This window comes from Penicillium coprophilum, assembly GCF_028826855.1.
Source record: "Penicillium coprophilum strain IBT 35676 chromosome Unknown utg000002l_segment0_segment1, whole genome shotgun sequence".
NCBI classification, from domain to species: domain Eukaryota; kingdom Fungi; phylum Ascomycota; class Eurotiomycetes; order Eurotiales; family Aspergillaceae; genus Penicillium; species Penicillium coprophilum.
In genome coordinates this window covers 5,799,326-5,824,536 of record NW_026622722.1, presented here as the reverse complement: position 1 = coordinate 5,824,536, position 25,211 = coordinate 5,799,326, and the positions used below count along the sequence as shown (strand labels likewise).

The 25,211-nt window shown below is 47.2% G+C and overlaps 12 protein-coding genes across 12 annotated transcripts; 3 read left to right on the top strand and 9 right to left on the bottom strand.

Moving 5' to 3' along the window:
* Nucleotides 1-2,491: 2,491 nt before the first annotated feature.
* Nucleotides 2,492-4,407, bottom strand: N7500_004269 (glycoside hydrolase family 47 protein; the record flags this gene model as incomplete). The annotated part of the gene is made up of 4 exons (XM_056675415.1): nt 2,492-2,638; nt 2,696-3,387; nt 3,442-4,062; nt 4,125-4,407. 4 exons carry the CDS (start codon nt 4,405-4,407, stop codon nt 2,492-2,494), a joined length of 1,743 nt encoding a protein of 580 aa, XP_056535940.1.
* Nucleotides 4,408-6,855: 2,448 nt separating this feature from the next.
* Nucleotides 6,856-8,170, bottom strand: N7500_004268 (NAD(P)H-dependent flavin oxidoreductase; the record flags this gene model as incomplete). The annotated part of the gene is made up of 4 exons (XM_056675414.1): nt 6,856-7,146; nt 7,202-7,703; nt 7,779-8,040; nt 8,158-8,170. 4 exons carry the CDS (start codon nt 8,168-8,170, stop codon nt 6,856-6,858), a joined length of 1,068 nt encoding a protein of 355 aa, XP_056535939.1.
* A 160-nt stretch (nt 8,171-8,330) lies between these two features.
* On the bottom strand, nt 8,331-8,648 carry N7500_004267 (uncharacterized protein; the record flags this gene model as incomplete). The annotated part of the gene is made up of 2 exons (XM_056675413.1): nt 8,331-8,513; nt 8,592-8,648. The coding sequence occupies 2 exons, from the start codon at nt 8,646-8,648 to the stop codon at nt 8,331-8,333; spliced, it is 240 nt and encodes a 79-aa protein (XP_056535938.1).
* A 1,055-nt stretch (nt 8,649-9,703) lies between these two features.
* N7500_004266 (uncharacterized protein) lies at nt 9,704-10,237 on the bottom strand (the record flags this gene model as incomplete). The annotated part of the gene is made up of 1 exon (XM_056675412.1): nt 9,704-10,237. The coding sequence occupies one exon, from the start codon at nt 10,235-10,237 to the stop codon at nt 9,704-9,706; it is 534 nt and encodes a 177-aa protein (XP_056535937.1).
* A 1,241-nt stretch (nt 10,238-11,478) lies between these two features.
* N7500_004265 (uncharacterized protein) lies at nt 11,479-12,497 on the bottom strand (the record flags this gene model as incomplete). Its single annotated transcript, XM_056675411.1, has 2 exons — nt 11,479-12,408; nt 12,465-12,497. 2 exons carry the CDS (start codon nt 12,495-12,497, stop codon nt 11,479-11,481), a joined length of 963 nt encoding a protein of 320 aa, XP_056535936.1.
* Nucleotides 12,498-13,300: 803 nt separating this feature from the next.
* N7500_004264 (Zn(II)2Cys6 transcription factor domain-containing protein) lies at nt 13,301-13,968 on the top strand (the record flags this gene model as incomplete). Its single annotated transcript, XM_056675410.1, has 2 exons — nt 13,301-13,357; nt 13,420-13,968. The coding sequence occupies 2 exons, from the start codon at nt 13,301-13,303 to the stop codon at nt 13,966-13,968; spliced, it is 606 nt and encodes a 201-aa protein (XP_056535935.1).
* Nucleotides 13,969-13,971: 3 nt separating this feature from the next.
* N7500_004263 (fungal specific transcription factor domain-containing protein) lies at nt 13,972-14,873 on the top strand (the record flags this gene model as incomplete). The annotated part of the gene is made up of 2 exons (XM_056675409.1): nt 13,972-14,124; nt 14,181-14,873. 2 exons carry the CDS (start codon nt 13,972-13,974, stop codon nt 14,871-14,873), a joined length of 846 nt encoding a protein of 281 aa, XP_056535934.1.
* Nucleotides 14,874-16,549: 1,676 nt separating this feature from the next.
* Nucleotides 16,550-17,087, bottom strand: N7500_004262 (uncharacterized protein; the record flags this gene model as incomplete). The annotated part of the gene is made up of 2 exons (XM_056675408.1): nt 16,550-16,591; nt 16,665-17,087. 2 exons carry the CDS (start codon nt 17,085-17,087, stop codon nt 16,550-16,552), a joined length of 465 nt encoding a protein of 154 aa, XP_056535933.1.
* A 765-nt stretch (nt 17,088-17,852) lies between these two features.
* N7500_004261 (uncharacterized protein) lies at nt 17,853-19,247 on the bottom strand (the record flags this gene model as incomplete). Its single annotated transcript, XM_056675407.1, has 6 exons — nt 17,853-18,333; nt 18,388-18,758; nt 18,803-18,888; nt 18,950-18,986; nt 19,042-19,067; nt 19,124-19,247. 6 exons carry the CDS (start codon nt 19,245-19,247, stop codon nt 17,853-17,855), a joined length of 1,125 nt encoding a protein of 374 aa, XP_056535932.1.
* Nucleotides 19,248-20,246: 999 nt separating this feature from the next.
* On the top strand, nt 20,247-22,432 carry N7500_004260 (FAD-binding oxidoreductase; the record flags this gene model as incomplete). Its single annotated transcript, XM_056675406.1, has 4 exons — nt 20,247-21,189; nt 21,251-21,704; nt 21,775-21,922; nt 21,998-22,432. The coding sequence occupies 4 exons, from the start codon at nt 20,247-20,249 to the stop codon at nt 22,430-22,432; spliced, it is 1,980 nt and encodes a 659-aa protein (XP_056535931.1).
* A 518-nt stretch (nt 22,433-22,950) lies between these two features.
* Nucleotides 22,951-23,880, bottom strand: N7500_004259 (uncharacterized protein; the record flags this gene model as incomplete). Its single annotated transcript, XM_056675405.1, has 2 exons — nt 22,951-23,422; nt 23,492-23,880. 2 exons carry the CDS (start codon nt 23,878-23,880, stop codon nt 22,951-22,953), a joined length of 861 nt encoding a protein of 286 aa, XP_056535930.1.
* A 232-nt stretch (nt 23,881-24,112) lies between these two features.
* Nucleotides 24,113-24,316, bottom strand: N7500_004258 (uncharacterized protein; the record flags this gene model as incomplete). The annotated part of the gene is made up of 1 exon (XM_056675404.1): nt 24,113-24,316. The coding sequence occupies one exon, from the start codon at nt 24,314-24,316 to the stop codon at nt 24,113-24,115; it is 204 nt and encodes a 67-aa protein (XP_056535929.1).
* Nucleotides 24,317-25,211: the final 895 nt, after the last annotated feature.

Genomic DNA, 25,211 nt, shown 5'->3' with positions numbered 1-25,211 from the left:
TCTCCAAAAAGGGTTATCATCGTGCCGAGCCTGTGAGTGGACCGATTTTACTTACCAGTAGACTGATATATATATATATATTATATATGTATGTATATTTGTTGAAATCCCATCACACAGTGCGGGGATATTGGTTTAAATTAGGTCTATCGCGTGGGAGAATTGACGATTCATTGGCCCTCGGACCCTGTCACGTCAATTCATTCCCCGCCACGGCGCTTGCAGTGCTTTATTTAGAGTATAGGGCCTGAGAGTATTCCTCGCTACATGTGCCTGGATCTATCTTCGAGTTGATAGTCCATGAACCTAGTCCCTGGGCCCTCTCTCCACGCTATATATATCTATATCATTCACGGCCTTTCCCTTTTCGTTTTAGTGCTCACCATTGAGATTCCAAGGATATTCCAAGGTTGAAATTGAGCTATACGAACTAACCTCGCATCCTATCCAATTGAATCGGACTTGGTATCTGGGCGACCTGTGTCAAGCTAGTATCTGTCCAGCGGTGTACTCGGCTAAGAACGGCTGATCCAACATACGACTGAGTCAGACCACATCGACACCCCAACAATAAGGAATCGTACCAGATCAATTGATGTATATTATCTGCACTCCTTGAACAGTGACATCAACACTATTCACCGGTATATCGATACCAGCCTCTTGAGGTTGCCCAAGTGTTCACTTCCCATGGTTGACCATGGAGACCGGCCCGGTCCGACCACCAGACTAGACGAGAGATCATTGTTCGGCGCAAATAAAAAAAACACATGAAAAAAAAAGCAAACATGATAATCGACGGGTGAAACAAGAAACGAGACAAAGAAGGATTTCGATATCACGGTGTGCTTCAAGTCTATCCCGAAGATTGGCAATCATATTTATATCGACGGCTCAATCCCATGGCTCAAGAAACTAATGCATGCCAGGTTTTAGTATAGCCATGCATCATTGGCCAGAATTTCTCCGTATTCCTGCAGGCAGCACGGCTGCAGTACTTACAGGAAGCAGCCCATCATGTGGGACCCCGGAGCATTCGGTGAGTACAACATACGAGTACGGCGTAGAAATTCTCAGGCTCAATTTGGGTACTTGTGGGGACGACATTGGCAACTTATCGCTGGATCACCCATAATTCATTGAATAAGCAGAGGATGAACCGTGCCACCGAGCCGATTTAGGATGTCTCCACACCTGGTAACCGGTATCATCTTCCTGGATGCTGTCAAGTTACAGGTAATTATGTACTGAAACCAATGATCAAGTTGGGCATATCACAAAAGTCAAGAAGGTGCCTAAGGTGGTGGAACTCGCCAAAACTATTGAGGCGGGACTCTCGATCATGTTAGGGTTAACTCTAGCTTGAACAACCAGGCCGTTATACCATGGGCGATGGCTGACAGCCTTGTTTTGGAATGGTATAACAACTTAACTAGGGATAATCAAAGTAGCTGCCGTTTCGCTGGCGCTGGACACAGGGGGTGGACATCAAGCAATACTTGGCCCCACCTTCCTAAAATGCGTAGGTCTCCATGGACAGGCCCTAAAGTAGCATGTGAAGCTGCTCTTCTGAACACTGAGCGCTATGGGGTTTCGCAACCGAATGTCAGTCTGGCGAGGTGTAGTTGAATCACGTATCTACCGTACACTTCACAAAATCCACAAAGCCCATAACTCAGCCCACCCCAACCCGCAAATGCGCTGGGCTTTGGGCCCTATCTTCGGGCCCGCCGGTAAGCTATGGACTTAGGGTGAAAGCCCGCTGGGCCTTGATGGGGACCCCTTGGGGCCAGGTGGGCCCCCACGAATGGACCATGGGCTGGGTTATGGGCCTGGCATCCGGGGTCATTTGTGGGTTTTGCGGCGCGCTATATCTACCTAATTTGGAACCCCCATCGGAAGGGACTTTTGCCGGGCACAGGTTGTCATTTTCGCATCACAGGAGGATTGCAACATTAGCATGGCACTCATAACTTAGAAATAGCCAGATCGGGCCAATTGATCTCTATCACCAAGGACGGCGAAGAGAGGCCGAGAGAAAAGGGGATAGCCACATTGAATGAAGATGATCATACATATCGAATATTTGACCATTCAACCACTGTGCTCCTTGGACCGTATCCATTCACCCAATGTGTGTGTTTTGTCTTATGTATATCTCATGCCTTTTCTGACTTGTGAAAATTTTCAGCACTCTCTTGAGGAACCACTCACCAGAATTGGCTCAGTATGCATCGAGGACATCACACAGATAGGCAATTTGTTACTGCCCAGGTTTTATACGATATACAGTAGTCCTAGTAGAGGATTTAAAGTATGCTCCCATCCAAAGAGGATTCTAATCTCTAATGCCCATTGATCCCATTTAGGCTATCTGTATATCTTGTATGTAATAATACCTCCGACTCGGAACTGTAATGGAAACCTCCCCCACAACAAAAAATGGCAATACATATATACGGGAGCAACCGCGGTTTTGTGAGCTTCCTTTTCAACATTTCGTTCGCTTCCAGCCGGTTTGGAACTTGGACTGCTTGAATCGAGGCAGAACATGGGCCTCCGTGTTGAAGACAACATCAGTGAGTGGGAGATACTCTCTCGGTGAGAAGAGAAGGTATAAATACTTAAGAGTTTCGGCCTATATTTGAAGTTTAGCAGTCGTTGTGGAAGCAGGAGACACGGTTCAATATCTTACCAGCCAGAAACTCTCCATATTATCACGATAGGGCGCAGGAACCTTGGTGACATCATTCAAGGAGGTCCACGCTTCGCCATCGGGTATAAGCATGTGTTGCTTGAAAGATTTGAAGATCTTCGATCCCCATTTCCGGTAAATGGGATCTTCTGTAACTCGGAACATCAAAAAGAGACTCTCAACAGTTTCCGGGCGTTGCAGATTGTGAGCATCGAGAGGCTTGATAATGAGATCTTTCTTCCACGAATCTACATCATCCTTGCTTTTCTTTTGAGGTCTTGACCCTGGCTTGGGTTGGAGATCGGCATCGTCAGCCTCAAACCAGGTAATCTCGGGCGACAACCCAGTGGCTGTCACTGCATACATCGCCCAACAAGTTTTCATGAGCTCCCTTGCTAATTTCATCTGCTGCTCCTTTTTAGCACTCCAGGTTGGCAGCTTGCGCGCTTCAGCCTCAGTTCGCCCTTCGGTAGCGCCAATTGCAATTGAGCCCGGTAAGAAGCAAACGAGGTGGTCCATCTTTGGAGACAGCTTCCCATTGATGCCATTTGGAAGCTCTGCAATAAATTGGAGATGAGAGTGCTTGGTAGTAGTGACAAGATACTTTTGGATGCCCGCCAGAGCCTCTTCCCACATTTCGCTGTAGATTTGCTCATCTCCGGAGGTCTGCAAATATTGCTTAACCAAGTACTCTGTACTTCGTTAGATTTTTAGTTCCATCGTATAGTGGGAATGAAGAACAATACCGTAGTAAGAGTCCCCGCGGCTTCCAAGACGGATCTCCTGATAACGGAAATTTCCTGTATCAGGATGCACGAAGATAGGTGATAAACCACCTGGCATGCAGTGATCGTCGATCACCTTCATAACATGTTCGGCCTTGCGCCAGTAGACTTCTTTGCCCGTGATATGAGCAAGGTACTTCATTTCCAGTTGAAGGGTCGTCGCTTCAGCGGTCGACGAGGCACCGCCATCTGCATGAGATGGAATGCCTTCTCGAGTAGCTAGCTTTACACTAGCATATGGAATTCCAGAAGGAGACTCGTAAGCGCTGAGAAGTCGATCTGCCAGGTCAACCGCTTTTTGGAGGTAAACGTAGTCCTGGCCAGATTCAACATCAGGAAGTTGACTGGACAGATAGTGCGCCGACAGAAGCCCGCCTAGCATGCGGATGGTAGTCTCAAAAGTGTTGACATCTTGATCTTGGTCGTACGTCAGTTCGTAGTTGACCCAATCTCGAGCATCAGAGAGCTGAGAAGTTAGATTCATGATCATTAACGAGTCAAGGCTGTCGACGATGATCCATCCGAGCCCCTTAGGACTCATTTGATCTCCAGTTTTGGCAATGGGATGATAGACATCCTTTCCTAAATTTCAATGTCAACTTTTACTAGTGGCGGATTTGACGTCATAAAGGGTCTCGACATACCCCAGGCATATCGAGAGTATGCATCCCAGCTTTGCGCAAACACGGCCTTGACTTCCTCTTGATGATTTTTCCAATATTGATCCCGATCAATGGGTCGAAAATTGTCCAGTATCGCCTCAGTACTGGGTTTCGTCACATAAAGGCCCGTGGAGAGTACCAATACGCCAGTAAGCAACGACTTGAGACTCCATTTGCGGCGAAGCCAGCCATGCAGCTGCCCCTTGAAAGTCTTCGATGCAGAATTTGGCCAGGGTCTTGTCTGCTTAAAGTCCTTTGAAGGCATGATTGCGCTGACAGATGAAGTTGACAACGAATGGTGCTTGACGGCGCGCTGGTCAAATAATAAAAGGGGAGAGGAGACTGTGAGATGGGCTAGGCGCTAATTAATTTCTTTGTATAGGCCCAAATCAAACCCCATGGATGCAGTTGGTGTGATAACACAATACGGAGGTGCATATAGGGAGGGGGCAAAATAAGTCGTCTGACCCACTTTCTAACAAACAAACAAACAGTCTCCTTTTCTGCCGGGTTGAAACCTCGCAAATATACTCCGTAATGAAACTTGCCAGGGTTCCAAGGCTGGTTAGGAAAGAAAGGCCAATAGCACACAGGATACGGAGTAGTTGATTTAGATTTGGCTAAGAAGAATAATAACGTACCTAAGTACTCCGTTATTCCTGGGCGAGCTGAGCACCCCACCCAACCTTTTTAATTTAAATGCACCTATCTTGAATCAAACGCCATTAATTCAGATAAACCAAAGCCAAATATCTAGCTAGGCATCAACTAATTTTATTTTCACTTCTCCACACTCATTGCATCTTAGTATAGCCCGCGTAAGTGATTCCAAAACCAGTTCTTCACATATATGTACCAGCACTGGGCACGGGAGGGGCTTCATCAACGTAGGTACCCGTGGCCCGCGGCCGGGCGACTCCACCAGCTTAGTAATCGACCGAGAACCCTGGAAGCTCTCAACTTATACTGAGAGCCCTCCCTGAGCATACAATATATATCAGCTTCCAGGATTAGTTCATCGCACAACCCAGGCTTGGGTTGCCCAAATAGGGCCATAGCAAGACCTGAGTTTCCCTAAACTAATACTATGGCGTTTATAATGCTACTAAAGAATTAAAAGTCATTAAACACATAATCTCATAATTTTCGCTATTTAAGATCGAGCTACGGGGTAATGTAAACCAACTTATGAGATATCATGTTGACATAATGAAAGCAAACGCTGAGTCATAAGATTTTAATTTAACTAGATCTTAGCTAATTACTTATAAGAATCAAAGATAACTATATGGAGTAGTTATAGTAGTATTTGATAATTTAGGTTTACTACGGATTAGTACCTATAACCAAAGTTATATAATATAAACCCTAGATAGAAGGGTACATAACTGGAAGTATAAAACTTTTCCCTAATAGTTCATAGAAATACAGTTCGATTGGTTCTCTAGTATATGTTTTATGTACTTTCAAAGCTAAATTGAAGTCTTTGAAGATCATCTTCAGTAGAATTATGGTAGGAATATGTTATGACTAGGTTTTACTAGGTCTAACCCACCTAAGCCTGTTATAATCAAGGGTGAAGACTAATCTGGACGGAACGCAATGGAGTGGACTTTATTGAACACATTGTCGAAAGTAGTGTACGTGGGTGGGCAGACAACGGCAATAAGCACAGATACCCGATGCTAATCACATTGCGGGCTTCGGAAATCAGGACCTTCAATGCCCGAGAGCCTGGATTCTATAATTTTCCGATGTGCGAAGATGCCCATCCCATCTTTGATCATTTGTCATATCTTGAAGACTCACCCTCGCCCTGTCACATGCCCGAGGGGGTCCAGCCAGACTGAGGGGTACAACGAACATGGTACCGCGATTGTGTGTGTTCTGAAAGGGTCACTATGGCACTCCAATTTGTGACTAACTCGGATGATAGAGGATTAAGAGAGAGAACGTTGCGATTGATGGCGTAAAGGCCGTGGAGACCGCAATGGGTCAAGGTCATAGTAAGTTGCGTCATTGCCCTTTATTTGGGGAGCAGCTAAGCTGAAAATTCTAGACATTGCAGATCAAAGTACTGCTGAAACCGCCGCCACCATATATGCTCAGTTCAACAGACAACAGACAACATCATCTTAATGAAAATGTGATTCCTAATTGCAAGATTAGTACAACATGGTCTCGCAGTTGACCTGATCTGACATTCGACGATGGCTGTCTCATGGAAATTCCTCCACAGAACAAAGCAGAAATGTGTAAGAGATGCTGCGCAGATCAGCCACTTCATACTGATCGCGTGACCTTGTTTGTTTAAATATGACTTCAATTGATCAGCTTTTTTTTTTTTGGACCTGTGTCAATACCTTAGTACTGTCTTGAAGATTGGCACTTCGAGTATACATATGATGTTCAGCTACACACACAAGGCGTTGTGTGTGGCAAAGCTCCCTTAAGAGACACTAAAAGGTGTACAACATAAACACCAAAAGCCAACAAATACATAGAAAAAAAAGCATAAGACATCCGCTATGATGGCATACAAATTAAATTGTAACCTAGAGGTTCAGAATGAATCATAAATCAACCATTCTGAAGGTAGAGAGTACTCCAATATTTTTTCACTTATACTCCTACCTCACTGCTCCTCCTTGCCCTGACTTCCATCCTTCCCAGCGCCGCTACAGCGATGGAGATATAGCAGAAAATAGTTTATTTACAGCTTGGAAACCAGCTTGCTGCCATTCTGGAGCAGAACAGCAGCCTCTCCGACGAGCTCATCAACGATAGCCTTGGCAGGCTTCTTCTCGTTGACAACAGCGGCGACCTTGCCCATCAGGAAAGGACGGGCATTGTCCAGAGTATCCTCATCGGCATCATCGGGCAAGTTCTCCATATCGTGCTCAACGGGGATGATGCCCTTGGAGGTGAGCTGCTTGATCTCCTCGTGGCGGTTCTCCTCCCAGTTGACGATGTAAGGGTTCTTGCGAACACGCAGGGGACGACCCTATATCGTCTGTCAGCAACTTGAATGTCTTATAGCGTAGCCAGGGAATACGAACAGTGAAGATAATAGTACGGATGTTGTCCTCGAAGTTGGAGGTGCGGACAGCCTCTTGGTGAGCGACGGGGGCACCGGCCTCATCGGACAGGATGAAGCGGGTACCAATCCAGACAGCAGAGGCACCGAGCATCAGAGCAGCAGCAACGGATCTACCGTTGTACAGACCACCAGCCGCAATGACCTGCACAGGCTGGCCGGTCAGAGGGCTCTTCTTGCCCTCGACTAACTTGGCAACGGTTGGGATGAGGATGGTGGTGGGGACATCACCGGTGTGACCACCACCCTCACCACCCTGGGCGCAGATGATATCAACGCCAACATCCAGAGCCTTCTGGACGTGCTTGGGGTGACCGATCATGTTCATGCAGAGGATGCCGGCACTGTGAAGTTTATCGACGACAGCCTTGGGGGGCACACCGACGGCGGAGACGAAAAGGGTAGCCTTCTCCTGGATAATAATATCGACGAGCTCGCCGAGCTTGCCCTTGGTGTAGTCGTAGCTATTTACCGAAAGAAAACGCGATTAGCAAGGTGTCCACAATGGAAAAAGTATCGCAGCGATCGAAGCTTCTTACTTGGTCTTGCGGGCACTGCCGCCAACCTGGGGAAGGAGAAGGTCGACACCGAAGGGGGCGTTCTTATCGTTGAGGTAGCTCTTGAGTTCGGCGACTTGTTCGCGGAGCATCTCAGGGGTGTAGCCAACACCACCGATCACTCCCAGACCACCGGCGTTGGTGACAGCAGCAGCCAGCTTGGGCCCCGCAGCCACGTTCATGCCTGCCAGCAGGACGGGGTGGTTGATCTTGAGCAGATCGGTGATCGGGGTACGGATTTGCTCTGTTCAGCGATGGTTAGCATCGATGTTGAGGCCAAGCATGTGGAGCCATCGGGCCATGAGGGATTGGATCACATGAAAATAATGGGTATAGGCAAAGTAATAGGGGAATCACTTACGAGGAGAAGCCATTATGAAGATGTGTGAAGTGAAGGTAATGGAAGAAGAAAACCTGGGGAAGAGGATGTGACGGGATGCAAGCACCCTATAAAGCAAATCAACCTCGGTGGTTTGAAGACTCGCGATGAGCCTCGGTCCATGATTCCTTGGAAAGGGTTGGCCGAGAGATTAGTCACAAGGTCTGGGGTCCACGGGTGCCCCATGAGGCCCCGACTGCCGCAGCGGGGTTGCAGCTAGACACCTCAGGCAGGAACGGCACGTGAGGTCTACCCACGATGCCGATTTGGCTCACGACTTCTATAATGTTGTAAACCATCAAGGTGGTAATCCCGTCATTGGAGCCAGCACTGATTTCCTGTAATATAGGTGTACTAATAATGGTGTAACCATCTATATACACCACATCAGCAAGGTGATCAAATAGGACAGATACCATGCGTAACGCAGCAAGGAATTTGGGGTTGGTATTTGGATTTTCCGTGGGCTTCATGATTGGGCTAGATCGCCCTGATCAATCTTTTTTGCAGAAAGAAAATGCCAACCAAAAGCCTCGGACCCTCTGCTCCTTAAGATCAAAACATCACTTTTCTACAGCGACTGATGCTATTAACGAGCTGAGACACATCAAGAAAGAAACAAGGAGAGACGCCGATCGGGATACATATCTACAGGAAATCGTCCTGTCTGTGTGGGGTCCAGGCTACCGGCATGGTAACATCGCAACAGATTTATTAAAATCCAGCTTGATACTCCATTTCTTGTTCAAAGTGGCAGTCTCATTTAATTTGTATCTGTCAATAGCAGGGTAAAACACGAAGTTCCCCTTTCCAAAATGTGTGCGCATACAGAGCTTCCAGATGTCGACAAACTACTCATTCTAAGTGTTAACCGAGTATGCGTATTCTATGGACTGATTGTGAGGAAAAGGCAAAGGGGGCTTCATTGTGAGATTGTCCGTGATAATTTCATACAGGAAAAGTAGATGAAAGCAGATGCGGCCACATTTTGCCTTTGACCGTCGACAATTCACAGGGGGGCGAAGTGGAAAGCTATAGATTGCTCTTTTTGAGAAAAAGAAGATCAACGTACCGATCCTGAAGAGGAAGATCTGGCCAAAGCCATAGTAGTCGATCCTGAAGGTAGATCCTAAATAACAATTCAAATTAAAAGCGTTACAAGTTTCATGATGTCATCGGATATCAATTTACACTCCCGGGAAATTGATGGACTATAGCAAAGAACACCGTTTGAGATGTGCAGGATGAATCGTACGAATATCAATACATACGCCTAGATATTGGGGATTTGTTTCTTTTAAACACATTCTAGAATGTATTTGACAGTGGTACTTGGTAAGCTAGCTCACTGCTAAATACTAAATATCAACACTTCTGCAGAAGTTTATATACATATCCAAGTGTGTATCCACAATGTTCAACACAACAAGGACGCATTAATGTTCCGCAAATCATAATAACAAAAGGTACAAAATTCCATCGGTCCAGCCGGTTCCAGGAAGAAAAAGAAAATTTCATGCCAGCAAGTTTATCCCAGAGTCAGAGTGAAATCGGAGCTCAATGAGCAAGAGTAGGTATTCACGTCGTCGGGGAGCTGGTAGGCATCCTTGCAGTTCACGTCACCAGGGGCACAAGAGACTGTGCGGCAACTTGTGTCACTGGGCTGGACGGTGAATCCCGACTTGACAAATGGAGAAGTCTCGTCGAGATCGATCGAGGACATATCCCAGTAGAGCGTATCCTTATCCTGGGTATATTCGAACTGAAGAACGCTGTCCCGGTCCTCACTGGCAGAGATCTTCACGGAAACACCGCCACCGTTGTTGTTGGTGATCCACTTCTCGCTGAAGTCGCCTCCAGCGCTCAGGGTCTTCATCTCGCCAGGATTGTCAGTGATGGTCCAGACATAAAGGTCGGTGCCCATGTTGTTGACAATCTGGAGACCACCTCCGCCGTTAGAATCGCGGGTCTCAACGGCGCCGGATCCGCCGGAACGGGCAGAGTGGGGGAGGGCCGCAGCGGTGGCAGCGAGAAGGCTGGTAAGGAAGACGTTGAAAGTCATGATGGAAGATTGTAGAGTGAGTGAATGAAAGTGGTAAGATAATATGATCTTCTGGTTAACAGAGATACTACAGAGACAGTAATTGAGGATCAACCTCTAAAGAATGAATGACTTCAAGAAAAAGAGTGACTTGAAGTTCAAAGAATGTGTTTGAAGAAAAAAAGAAAAAGGAAGCCATGTCTGCGGATGTCCATCTTTTTATTGTACTGGGTGGAGTTCACCCGGATCAGGATGGAACTCTCTCTAAGACCAAAAGATGCGAAGAACGGATAGAGTACAAGACTACAATTGGAGATGTGGATCTATAGATGTGGGGGGCTCGGTCAATAAGGTTACCTTCCGAGATCCACACCCAATCAGAAGATGCGGCTGAGGTTTCCGCATCTGGTCTCGAACACCTCGTCAGACCTCGTCATCAGCTTGCGAGTGTAATTTGCCTTTCTAGAATTTCCATCGTGGAAGATCAACTCGATCCAATCATTCAACCAGTCTGGTTATCAAATGAAACGCTTTTCTACCCATCCGCAATACATCCGATAGAAAACATAATGGATGACATCAGTCCTTTGATGGCTTCTTCCAAGATTGTTCACCTGGGTCAGACTGTCATTTTACGTCAGATTTCTGTGGGAACTTTCACTTAGTATTGAAATGGAGAAGTTCACTGCAAAACGACCGAAAATGCTGATGAATGTCAAACCGGGGATACCTATCTCTCACCTAGATACTGAAACAATATTCTCCCGCCAATATACTAATTCTTGATTTGTTATCAGTATTCATGTGTTTGTCTAGCATCCGAATTTGATACATTCCAAGGCCCTAAGCCTGCTTCGATAATCCACCAACTCAGCCACACCTTTTTGCCACGATATTTTGTGGAGCTGTCATTTTGACAGAAAGCCCTGGAGGGCCACAATAATTAGTAACGCTTGTTCCCCAGCCCCTTGAGTCTTGTTCAATCATATCAGAGGAATAAGCCCTCGCAGAGTACTTTGCCTCCTTCGGTAGAACTCGGCTTGGGTCGCAGAATACCGAGTCTTGCTCGCCTTTCCTGGTTGTCTCAATTCCTCGCAATATTACTGATGACTAGCTTGATAAAATTCCGGTTCATTGACTGGTTATGCTAGATGACAATATTGCCAATTCAAATTCTCTCGAAGGTACTCGATCACACAGCAAGAAAACAAGATAAAAATACCATGTAGCAACATCGACTGCAATACCTTGCCGTCGTATCTCTAAGCCTCGCCTTGAATCCCTTCAATATTTGCCTGAAGACCCTCTTGCGCAATAATTTGGCTTGGCGTGAAGGCCGTGGCAAAAATCCTCTCAAATTCATCATCAGAAAGCAGGCCGACTCCAACAAGATCATTATCCAAAATTTTGAACTCAGCTTCGAACTTGCCACCCAACAGTGCAGCTTTCAGCAGTGCAAGCGTTTTGAAGAGGTCCAGGTCGCCTTGCTTGGTGTTTTCAAGAATTGTTTCAAGTTCAGCCGCTGCGTCCGCTGGTATCTCGACCCATTTGACATCAGGCCCTGAGTACTTCTTTGCTAAACTCAGAACTTTATTTTGAGTCAGAACAATGTCATGAACGCTGACCAGGCGGTTCTTGGTCGCTGTGGCATTTTTCAAAGCACCGGCGACGGCTTTTCCGACACTTGACACCCTGGTAGAGCTGAAACTATGCACACCGTTGTCATAGAGCGGGACATTATGGGTTTGCAGATCGGTCAAAAACGGCATCGACATAACAAATTCCAAAAAGGGCCCAACAGCAAAGAGAGTGTACTCGATCTCTCCACGCAACGCTTTCTCTTTGAGATAATCCTGGATATCTACCCATAAGGCATTCAGGGGAAGTGACTCTGCTCTAGGTCTCGTCGTGAGAGCCCCAAAATCGGAAGGGATAAAACGTCGGACGCCAGCCTGAATGCTGGCATCAATGACCGTCTTCTGTGCGCTAATACCGGGCGTACCAACAGTAGACACCACAGCATCCTGGCCCTGGAGAGCAGCTACAAGACTGTCAATAGACGAATAATCGACTTGCACAGTCTTGACGCTACTAGGGGGCTCCTCTACCGACCCTGCTCCGCGACTCAGCACTGTAACTTGAAAGCCAGTATTCACAAGCTGCTCTAAGATTGCGGATCCCAGCCATCCTTTCTGTTACACACATATTAGTATAACAATCTCAATCGTTTTATTTCCAGCCAACTTACCCCCAAGAGTGCAACGTTCTGGATAGGCTTCATGTTAGGTGAAAGTGATGTTTGAAAGTAAGATTATGAGAGAATTGACGGATGAGGGAATAAGCAGTTGTAGTGAATAGATGAATAGGAAGAAAAAAATATTTGTGTCTCCAATGGAGCAACATGGACGAAGGTAGTCTGTTGGTCCTTCTTTTATAGCCGGAAGAGTGATGGAATATATGGTCCTACGTGTGATCAACAGCAGTGTCTACATTAGGCAACTCATTCGTGAAATAGCAAGTAAGCTGATGGGACCGTAAGCTCTACTCCAAATTAGACAAATCCGTCGTGGTATAGTGCCTTATAATTCCACTTATACGGCCGTGTCGGAGATCATTGGCAGACTAACATTAATTACGGGGGTTTTTAGGGACTATGGGAACTAGTATATTAGCCAGCAAAAGCTCGTATACCCGGGCATAAGTTGAATCCTTTCTATATTTGTATATGTTACAGCTGATTGTAAGTAGAGTAGTACATATGGGTATAGAATCGAGGCATTAACCAGAACTTTCGTTAATGCCTGCGCTATTCCCATTGGGGTAAGTCAGTCGTGGATTAGCGCTGCTCTCTCATCCAATGACAGGCCGAGGCCTTTCTCCACCTGGGTCAATGGGACAAAGCTCACACTAAGGAGTATCTCTGGCCATAATCCCTACCTAATTGTTTCGGTAGTCAGAATAATGAGGACATTGTGAGACATATTTTCAGCCCAGAAGAAGAATTCCGGAGCTCAAGCGGCAGTGCTACTTTTATTGAAACATTCTTTGACTGAACTGTTTCGAACATTCCCGCTGCCGCCGTTCATGGCATTTGCCAGAGCTAGCCCGGCTTGCGGGAACTGCAGATCTAGAAGAATCAAGGTTAGCTTTTGATTTCCGCTAAATTTTGGTCGGCTTTGCTGAGCACACTAACTTCTTGGAAGTGCAATCTCCTCAGGCCAAGATGCAGCCAGTGCGCTCGAGCCGGCTTAGACTGCAATGGTTATAGATCTCAGTCAGATGTGGTCTTTCGAGATCAGACCAAGTCAATCGTTCAAAAGTTGCATGTCTCAAGCGCCAGGCTGACCACGGCCAAAAAGCATGCCACTTGCTTGACTCTAGTCGCAATGAAACCCAGTTTCAATGTTGAGGAACTTGCACAGAAAGTGTTTTCCGATAACTTTGGGATCTTGGGAGATGGATGTAAGCACTGGATGGAATCCAGGGCGGAGCATCCATCTTCCGCCACTATCAGCATTACCTCTGTTGGTCTTGCTGCACTCGCCGTTGTCCACAAAGATCCCAGTATGATGGATCTGGCGCGAAGAAAATATATCCTTGCTATAAGTGTCCTTAATGAAGCAATCATCAGCCATCAGGGCTCTGGAATTGAACAATCTATCGCTGGAAGTTTTATTTTGTCTATCTTCGAGGTTCTGTGCTCTGATATCCGACTACTTGAACTCTCACTACTGGACCGGACTGACGTCTAGTTGATGTTGCAGATGATAACATGCGACAACCATTCCTCATCGCATGCCTGGCAAAAACATGTCCACGGCGCCGCTGCGTTCTTAAGCTATTTGTGTCCTACTAATGATCTGCCAGTGTCACCCGTGAAAGAAATCATAGATATTTGCTACACTACGGTACGTCGGTATACCATTAGAGAACAAAACACTTACTAATTGCTCATTCTTTGAAGGCTCTTGCTTGTCTTACCAGTGGCAGAATTGTTCCGCACTTCTTATTAGCATTACCAGGTCGCTTTGGAGCGTCATCTAATACCTCAGAAGACGAGGAAAATCCCTTGCTATCAGCAATGAGACTCTTTGCTATCATGGGTACCTTGGTGAACATTCGTGGCGTGGCAAATCAGAGCTTTGTCCCTCCCAGCCAACTAGTTGAACTGGCTATACAAAGTGATCAAGCCCTCCAAAACTGGGCAACTTCACTTCCTGCGTCGTGGACTTATCACATGCTTCCCCAAGGACCACAATACATTTATCAGGATGTATGGTGTGCTCGGATGTGGAATTATTATCGTCTAGCTCGCATTCTAGCTAACCGGATAATCATTGACAATTTTGGCATAAGGTCACCTGCAATGTTGCCAGGTGATAATTCCCAACAACGATGTGATCAGTCATATGAGGTTATTTTGCTCCTTTTACAGGAAATCTACATCAGCCTGCCTTTCATGTTCAACTTGGACCAACTTTCTTCCACCTCTATACCACTCTCAGCAGCTCTATTCTTCACAACCACTCTATTGCAATCTCTGTTGGAGCTCACAGACAGAGCTGCTCTCCTTCAAGGCTGGTCATCCCCAGCATGTGAGGTCATAGGGGAAAGGTTTACTTTTGCGAGGGGCATCATAATGCGAAACCTTTATTAGAGGAATGTCATTAAGGAAGCTTTTGCATATCATGCCTGAAAGTTGTCAGGAGGAAATCATCAATATCCAAGAAAGATGAAGGCCTGTTTCACTGTCACTGATCTCGCCTTTCATGTCCTTCTCATTCATGTCACTGCCACCCAAACCATCAGATCAAGCCCCCAGGAGGACCACCCATGGACAGTTCCCAGACATGTCACTTTGACTCCAACACAGTGTAAGCAAATGCTGAAATTCTTGCAACCTTCACATTTGCGATATGAAGCATCAACCATTATAGGCCGGGCGCACACATCGCAAAGTCGCTCCAGGTCCGAACCGATCAAAGACCATAGCAAATCTTCGCTAGCTTGAGGGACTCGAGCACCCAAGCTTTGTATGTAGCACCACTGGCGTATCAAACCAAGGATCCGACCACACCCAATCCCTATCGCCCACCACATCAAGTCTCGACCAAATCCATCCAGGTTCGATTTCAGCCCTGCTAAAGTAATCAACTGTGCGATGGCCTCTTCATATCCGGCTCTTGTAGCGGCTAATAGTCAAGATAGCACAATGGTGCGCAGCTTTTCAACCCGAATGTCCATCGAGCTTTTGACAATGAAGGAAGTTGATGACGACTTCTAGTTGGGCGTGTGGCGAGACATAGTGCAAGAGTGTTCTGTCATCAAAACCCCCCCTCTCCACGGCCGTGCCCTCTCAAGCAGCAGATTCACTACATCCAGATGACCAGCAACTGAAGCTGTGTGGAGGGGCGTTCCGAGACAGACATCCACGCTTTCAATCTCCTTTGTCGAGCAAAATGTCGACGACGTCCAGTGACCCATTCAATGAAGTACAATGTCAAGGCGTGACACTACCTCTGGTCACGCTATTGATGTTCGCCCCCTTCTCGAGTAGAAGATTGACGATCTCTTTGTGGCCGTGGAATGAAGCTCCATGTAAAGGTGTGAGACCACCTTTAATCACGCTAGGCCATTTTCTACAAAAAGGCGGACGGGTCGTTGAACAAGGCCTGGATCAGAGGTATTTCCCGCACCTGCCAGTACGTGTTGGGTGACTGGGTAAAGTAATGTTTATCTCGAATCCGATTGCAATACTGTAGGGCACCGAGTTCGACGAGTACGGGAAAAGGCTCGAGGCTTTGAGCTTCGAACACAATCGTACAAACAATCAGTGGGTCCATCGCCTCGGCATCCCGATCTACATGGTAGTGATCGAGAGCTTCTCAAGGAGAGCGCCAAGGATAGATTATCATTGCAGTCTATGAGCCCATTCAGCCCACAAATTGTTACCAAGATCTCATGCAATTCGCATGCCAAATCGTCTATTTCACAATTCACAAAGGAAGAAGAGAAGAAATGTCATCATAATTTTTGTGGCTTAGCCATGCGGCCATGAAAAGACATACACCGGTCTTAGAACCAGCCATGAGGATAAATTCGCCGTCTCTAATGTACAATGCTTCGACACAGGCCGTGGAAGGCGGTATTAAAAGCGAGGGGGGAAGTAGGAACAAAACGGGAGCCTCTGTGCTATGTTGTTGAGAAATCATGACATCAACCGAACGCCTGAGAAGAGAGACTTGTGTGAAGATGTTGTTATATGAAGACAGAGATAGAAGGGAGGATAGGTTGACGGCGATCGAAGGAAGATGTGGACCGAAAGGAGAGTATTTAAGCGTGGGCCTTCTGCTCCGACGGAGGAAGGGGAGGAAGCTAATGATGTTCATGGTTAGCAAACAAACTTGATTGCATACGGATCGACTCGAAGGTGGTAGATATGACATACCTCGAGCTTTGTGTTATCGGCCATCATGCGCTGGAAACCGATACCGACACCCTCGATGACAGCGAGGAAGACGGCACACATAATAGCGGAGTTGCGGGCGGCCTTGTAACCACCACGGATAGCAAGGGAGCCACCGGTAAAGAAACCAGCAATAATAGCATTATAGGGATCTTCCTTCTTGCGAATACCCTTAATTGAACAGTCGTAAATACTGAAAAGACCTCCCCAGCAGCCGAAGTTACCGCCGAGAACCGGGGCGCGGGCTTTGATCGCTGTGAGCGCACCTATCCGACGCTCGCCGTAAGGACTGTTGCGGAATCCCTTAACACCGTGCCAGACAGCACCACCAATAGCACCCATGGCAAAGGCACCACCAAAATCGCTCAGGGCAACCCAAGGACAGGGATCGCGTGTGTGATCCATGATGTGTGAATGAGGTGGACGGGAGGAGAGGCGGGAAGAAGAGGCGGATCACTAGAGCGATATCAGGTGTGAAAGGCGCGAGAGTTGTAGAGGTTGAGGATTTGTAAATGGCAATAAATCCAGCGGTGACACGAGATAAGGTGGAGGATCAATGGCTCAAGAAATTCCAGATGGGGTACACGTGACCTCCAAAAAAATATCCCCTGAGAAATTTGCAAGGTTTGCATATAAATGGTGCCTCAGGCCTATAATGTGCATTTTACGTCATGCGACATTCCTGGAGCACAACTCAACCATGCACTCACTGCCTTACTCATCATATCCTTCTTCCATATCCTATTTAACCCTAACCTCATAGGCTACACAAAATAGGGCTCCTCATCCGCTCATGCAATATAGCTGCCAGTGTTTGACACTCTATCTGTGTAAAGCACATGTCAGAGATAATTGCCTGGCCATCCTCTAGGCACTGGAGTTGCCTTAGTTTGTATGAAACTTGACTCCCATTCTCTCTATTGCAATAATGGACTGCCGCTGTCAGTACCTCCTAAATCTCCATCAGTCAAGTTTTCATACAACGCTTCCTAGTCAGGGCCGCAGTCATCAGCTAAGTTCCCCTTCTTATTTCTTTGTGCGTCCGCCCCTTTGTAAATGACCAAAATTTTTGGTCTCATAGATACTTCATTGTGGAGTATTCATTACAAGAAGTCATTTGTCCTCAAATATAGATCATGCTATGTTATAGTATTTTTTTAGAGTGACCCTTCATTTCGAACCTCTGTTGCCCCCTCTTCCGTAAACAAGACTCTCTGTGCTGCTTGTTTGCTGCTCCTCGCAACTAGCCCGATCCCAAGTAACCTCCATTTGAGTGGTTAGAGTTATGATATTCTTGTCTTTCGATTTCGTGGGACTGTAGCTGAGCTCGCCATCGCCGGCTCCAACTGCCGTGGCAGCTTGATCCTGCGTGCGACTTGTGAAGTTCGATGTTTCCTCGAGTTTGTAGCCCAGCCGTGTCCGACCGCTACGGTTGGTAGAGCCGTTATACGGCCCGGTGCGGGTCGACCCGAAGAGCTTCGGGACGAGCCGAGTAACGAGCGGCTTGAACGAGGGAGCGCACGCAGCGACGAACGACAGGCCAACTTCAATAGTGGACACACAAAAGAGGACCGAGTGCGTGTAATTCTCCGGCATATGACGGTCGAATTTGTCAAGGAGGATGAGGCGAACAATGCCAGCGACCACAGTCCTTTATTTATCAGTCACGAGTTTATGGGGGAAAACACTTAGCTAAGCCACTCACAAAAGACCCAATGACAAAATACCAATCAGCATCAATTTCTGATTCCATTGCATCTGAAGGTGATATACAATCCAGGTCGGCAATGTTAAAGCCAGAATGTCGGTGAAAATGGAGATTGAGCCCGTGCCGGTGACGAAATCTGCAAAATTGAGACACTTCGCATTGGGATATGAGATTAAATCCCAATTAGCGGCGACCGGCACGCATCGGAAAACAGCGAGAAAAAATGTGATGATAGCGGCGATGCCGTTCACAATCAAGAGTCCCCAGATTGCTAAGCGCACAGACTTTTTCTGGCCGGTTAGGCGTAACAGGAACAGCAGGATGGAGGTCTTGACGAGGGCCAAAATGGGGTTGTAGATGAGCTCGGTCTATCTTATTAGCGAGTGCCAACAAAGAGAAAAAGAACACCCACCGCGTAGGTATATTTGCTACCAAGAATGGCGGGATGATCAGTGGGGATTTCCCAAACGTTATATCCGATGTACGTGTAAATGATCACTAAGGATGATTAACTTCATGCACCAGAGACGCACTAGAGTACATTTGCTGTAGATCTTACCTTTATAAGATGTAAATGTCTCCGCCCAATACAGGATCTGCCGATCTCTGTCAATCCTCTAGGCTTGTTATTAACGTGCTTGCTGCACTCACCATCGCGACACATATAACCCAGTCATCTGTGGTTTATTAGCTCAAATTTATCGTTCAAAGGGCAGTCGACAATTAAACTGACCTGCAGCAAACGACTTTGTCAACATGCGACTGTAAAGCCGGAGAGCCACAGCCACACTCGCAAAGCACGGAAAGGCAAAGATCAGGCCAATGGCCTGCGGTTGCAAGTTGTCACTAGAGTCCATTTCAAGGTTCTCTCCCAGAAACTTTGCCTCCTATTCAAATAAACAACCTCTGTTACCTGGAATTTCGACAAGAAAAATTCGACTCGCCTAGGCAGCGCCCCAGGGTTACATAAATATCAAGCAATCCCCCCGACGAGGCCCACGATGTGGGTTTGATTCTCATCCCGCATAAATTAAACGGCAGCCTTCTGCAAAATAGCTTTTGGCGTGCCCCTTTCTTCCTGTGAGTCTTACCGAGAGCGCAGGGTAGGCTTTGGCTAATCTTGATTCCAATTCGCCGTCTACCCTATCTTGTATACCTGATCACGGCTAGAGACCCTTCATATAGATTAGTGCATCGCTTTTGGATCACTGGCAGTATGACCGAGTCTAGTAATCTTTCATGATAATACTATTCCGTATATTGGAGGCACTACCGAGTACTCCGTAGATTGGGGGCTAATGTCGGGACTCACTTAAAAGTGGACCCGAAGACAAATGTCTGAAAATGGATAGCATAAAATACATTACTTGTACATTTCTTATACTTTGAATCTGTCAATTAAGCGAGTCAAAGCAGAATATCCCCTAGAATCAAAGGACCCTTGAGTTATATTGGTATCTTGTGAGAAATGAGATGGTGATCGTTGTTCCAAGAATTTATGAAAACGCCAAAGTCGGCTAACGTATGCAACTAGTTGATTAGTGCACAAGGCGCTTTCTATCCTGTCGGCTATGCCACCAAACAAGATAGACGAAGAAATTTTTAATTAAAAAATGGCACCAATAGTCGCGAAACACCTCATTGTTCTGTGGCTTTTCGGTCGGTTGCACCGGAACGTTTGCTTAGGGCTGCATGACTAGCCTACTAGACTACGGCAGATATATTTAAGTAACACCCCTGTCCACATTATTCACAGGGACTTGGCCATATCTTCTGTTTTAGTTGCTCATTAGCCCTTCCTCGACTCTCGCTTTTCTTCTGTGTTATTATAACTGTATCGTTGAATATCCTCCGGGATGAAGGGCATGTGGGGAGTTAGCCTCGTCGCGAGCGCTTCGCTCGCTGGGGCGATATCAACTGCATCACTCACAGCAGCAGAGACTACAGTGACTTCCACTGCCAACTCGGCACCTGCGCTGTTCAACAATGAGCAGGTGCAGTTGACCGAAGGCGTGCTTTCTGATGTGTCAGCGACCTTGCAGAATAACACTATCGCCAACATGTTCGCCTTTGCCAACAGCTCCACGGTATCCAAGAGAAGTGTTCGTCATAGCTGCAAGTCAATGCCCGGGGACTTATGGTGGCCCATCGATCTGATTTGGGACGTCTTCGATATCCTGCTCGGCGGCAGCCTGATCAAGACAGTACCCCTGGCATCCTACTGCTATCCGGACTGGCCGCAGTACAATGCCGCTAAGTGTGCAAGCATCACAGCTGACTGGCTCAACTCGGATCTACACATGACCGACCCTACCTCAATCATGCTACCGCTGTACGAGGGCCGCTCGTGCCTACCATCCCCGTATAGCCACACTGATAGCTGCACGCAGGGTGCCTATCCGACGTATGCAGTCAATGTATCCACCGTGGCCCAAATCCAGCTCGCTGTCAATTTTGCTCGTAACTTGAACTTGCGTCTAGTGGTTAAGAATACCGGACATGATTTCAATGGTAAGGCCTCCGGCAAGGGTGCCCTCTCCATTTGGACTCACTACCTCAAGGACAAGGAGTATCTCCCAAACTTCAAGGCTGCCAATGGTTATGTCGGTCCGGCCATCAAGTTTGGCTCGGGTGTCCAGGTCTGGGAGGCTTATGAGTTTGCTAAGTCCGTGGGCCACTCGGTTGTTGGCGGAGAAGCCGTCACCGTCGGTTTGGGAGGTGGCTACACTGCCGGTGGTGGCCACTCACCCCTTTCCAGCATGTACGGTTTGGCGGCCGATCAGGTTCTGGCCATGCAAGGTAAGGTTCTTTTCTATGACCTCGAATTTGCTCGAAGTACCTCCCTACTAATTCTGCTTAGTCGTTCTGGCAGATGGTCGATTCATCACTGCCACCTCCACTGAGAATTCAGATGTCTTCTGGATGCTTCGCGGTGGTGGTGGTAGCACCATTGGAGTTGTCACTTCTTTAACAGTCAAGGCTCTCCCTCAACTGGAGACCACCACTGTGACCTTCAATTTCACGGTGAACGACACTCCTGGTCCGGATGCTTTCTGGGCTGCTGTTGGGTCCTATCTCGACCATTTTGAGACCTTTGTTGATGCTGGCACCTACGGTTACTTCTACATTGGTGCTTCCGAGGCCATGTTTGGTACCACATATGCCGGTGATCCTAACTTCTACTTCCGTATGGAGTCCTTCGTCGCACCCAACATGAATGTTGCCCAGACCGAGGCACTCCTGGCTCCATGGTTTGATACTCTGAAAGGCCTCAATGTCTCCTACACTCCGTGGTACAACCACGCGGATAACTTGTACGTCTGAATTCCCCTCGTTTCTTTCTGGAATCCGCGCATCTATATGCCAGCTGACACATTCCTGCAGCCATGATGTCTGGGCAGTGGCCTTCCCTCAGGAATACGTTGGAACCGATGTTGTCAAGACTTCTTCTCGTCTGCTTCCTCGTAATGTTTTCCAGAGTGATGATCTCCGCAAGCAAACTTCGGCCGCCTACAGGGACGCTGTCAATAAGGTATGCCGTATATGCAAACTTCAATGCATACATATACCCTGCTCTTTCTTTTGGATAGTGACTGACATGACATAGGGCCTTTTCATTGCGGGCTTCCACATCAGCGGCACCGGCATTGCCGCGGAGCCCCCCACAGACAATGCCGTGCTCCCCGCATGGCGCGATGCCCTCTCACACGTTATCTTCGGTGCCACATGGAACTTCACATCTTCCTGGGATGTGATTAAGAGTACCTCGCTCTTTGTCACCGAGTGGATGGACGTTATTCGTGAGATTGCCCCAGACTCAGGCGCCTACATGAGTGAGGCCGATCTCCTCGAGCCGAACCTCCAGGAGGCCTTCCACGGCTCCAACTACCCTCGTCTCTACGCCCTCAAGCAGAAGTATGATCCTACAGGCCTTTTCTTTGCTCTGACTGCCGTTGGTGCTGAGGACTGGGAGGTTCAGACTGTTGACCCTCTGCCTTACTCGTGGAATAATAATGGGCGACTCTGCCCAAAGTCTTCTTGAAAGGAAAGACATTAAATTCAATGGGTATAGAAATCAAAACATTCGACTTTGGATGAAGCTAAGATTTGAGTGTGAAAGGTAGGCACTTGGTCGTTACTACTCTGGCCTGAGGCATTCTACAGATGGTTTGACATGGAAGAGGGAGGTATCATAGTCTGTTAGCGAACTGTAATATATAAACTGCCATATTTAAAATGAATAGAAGTGTTCTTCAATTAGAGCTTTATGAAGCTATCGGGGCTTGACTATAATCTAATGGCTATACAGGCGCTTCTTTCCAACCTGAGATGGAGAATAGACTCATAAGTACTTTTCTATCATTCTCTCACTTTGAATCCGCGATTGTTCTATTCTATTGCTGAAAACATACGTCTTCCACTATCATTTTGGCAACTATTACGCGATTACGTAGGGCGGGGAGTTTCGAAACTGGGCATACCTATAATGTGGAACCATTATGATTACAAGTGTATGTATCGTGGCGACGAACAAGTCATCATAAAATGCGTGGCTTCGTATTATCTTCTATCAGATGTCAAGTCTAGGTGTCTAGTCGAGTCGACCCGAAAATCCTTCCATATCTGAATCCCATCTGGTGGCATCGCATTCACCGTCAACTCCGTATCCGATTGCCCGTCATCGTCGCTCCACCTCGTCTGGATATTGTGAGTCGCAGCTTTGGGGCTGTCTGACGTTATCTCGCTCTGATTGGCGCCGGCATCCATGCGAGTGAGAGTATATTCCTGCACTGAGCGCTTTTTGGCACTGAGCTCCCCCGAGGGCGTTCCCGTTCCACGAGACGATGACCCCAACCAACTTTTAGGAAATACCTCGGTAAACACGCGACGGAGAAGGGGCAGATTGGCCGCGATGAGGGCGAGCTGTTGTTCGATAACACTCCACATTAATGGGATGGGGAGGGTATATGTGAGGTCGTTGAAGTCGATGTTCATGAGACTGACAACGCGGACCATACTGATTGCGCTGACACTGTGGTTTGAGAAAGGTTAGCTATCTACTGTGCAATGGATGTTAGATCAGACTCTTGGTTTCACTCACAACAGACCCAAGGAAAATGCTACTGATAACCCAATCTTCCGGCCCACTCGTAGCTGGAGCTTCCAAATATATGGGATTGGAAGTATCATGACCATAAAATCAGTCACCATGTTGAGTACTCCAGCTACCACAAAAGCTGCGTTGCGATTTCCGCATCCACCCCCCGGTAGTGTCGGATTCCAATTGAACGCGACAGGGTGGCAAATAAGAAAGGACTCGAGGACAATGCTTAGTCCCCATGCCCACACGACGGTGCCTGTGACATAAATGGCGATGCGCATGCTGGCTTTAGTACCGAAGAGTTTTTGATAGAGGACTATCATTGACGTTTTCACCAGAGCGAGGCCGATTCCATAGAGAGCCTGGCAGACGATAATCATCTGCTCCATGCTATCGTGAGCTTCATTCACCGGCTAGAAGAATCATTTTACTTCACACACCTTGAGGTTAAATTCGATATCTGTGAAGGCAACTTCGCCCGTGGTTGCGTGTAACCCAACGCCTCCCATTGTCACCACTGGATATACCCGTTAGCACTGCCACTGGGCTCATTCGAGAACGGACTGTCATACTCAATATCACAACCACAGTGCACGTCATAATCAAAAGCTGCACTCTTCATTAGTCTTCCACAATGCCAGAAGGGCGGTTTGACGAGAATACCGTCGCACCCATCATGCAATAATCATCCAAGCCTAATCTGATGCTTCTCATTCTCCGGGACACGATCCGAAGAATCGTGGAACTCAGGGATATCGCCCCCAAAACAAGCATCACGACCACGATCTCCCTGCCTGCCTTTGCTTTCAGTCCATAGTTGCCCATTGTGGATTTCCTCTCGAGTCCGATACTTTGCCTGTCGCCAATGTCACCATCTAAATAGAAAAGGAGATATGACCAAGTTATTTAATATCAAGATCCATTTTCCTATCCAATCCACCCTAATCTACGCTAAATCTTTCACTAAGAAACGCTAACCTGTAAAGGTTTCAAGGTTGACATGAGCCATTTCCGGTTAGCGCATCTAGTGGAACCCCGTGATTTGAGTTGACGGTGGAGTCGAGCCCGGTCCCACGATGCTTGGACCGTGAGTCTTCTCTTTTCAATGGAGATCCTTCAATCGAAGTATGGGGTGTATGTTGTGTATGTGGAGGGTTCAACAATCTTATGAAACCTACAGGACACGAGGAGCGAAAATGCAACAGAATATGCACTACTCATGCACTACTCGTGCCTAGCCCTCACAACCCCTGCACGTTTCATCCCGAAGGAACAAAGTACTTGTCCTATCACCCTAACCGAGGACTTGGCATATATTTATCCCGTCAACTGCAGTACGAAGGACGGAGTACGGAGTGCGGAGTATCCGGTGCCTGTGTTGCACATGCAGGCTAACCCTAGCTCGGTCTGCACTTTCTCTCGTGCATAGCACGGCGCACCCCTGTCGCCACGTTGACCAAGATCAGATACTGGTTAATCTCCTCTGGTTCCGGGCCAACAGTTGAGGAATTCAGGGGCTCAATTGAACGGATTACGCACACTCCCTATTCTCGACTTCATTATTATTATGAAGATGTGACACTTCAGTGCGCCCCTCAATTGCGAACCCCTCTATCTAGCCACCCCTCCTGAGAGCAGCCCCTACATTTACTTTACTTTTTTTTTCTATAAAACCTGGCTCCATGCAGGTTTCAAATCACTGAAATTGACATAATCTGCA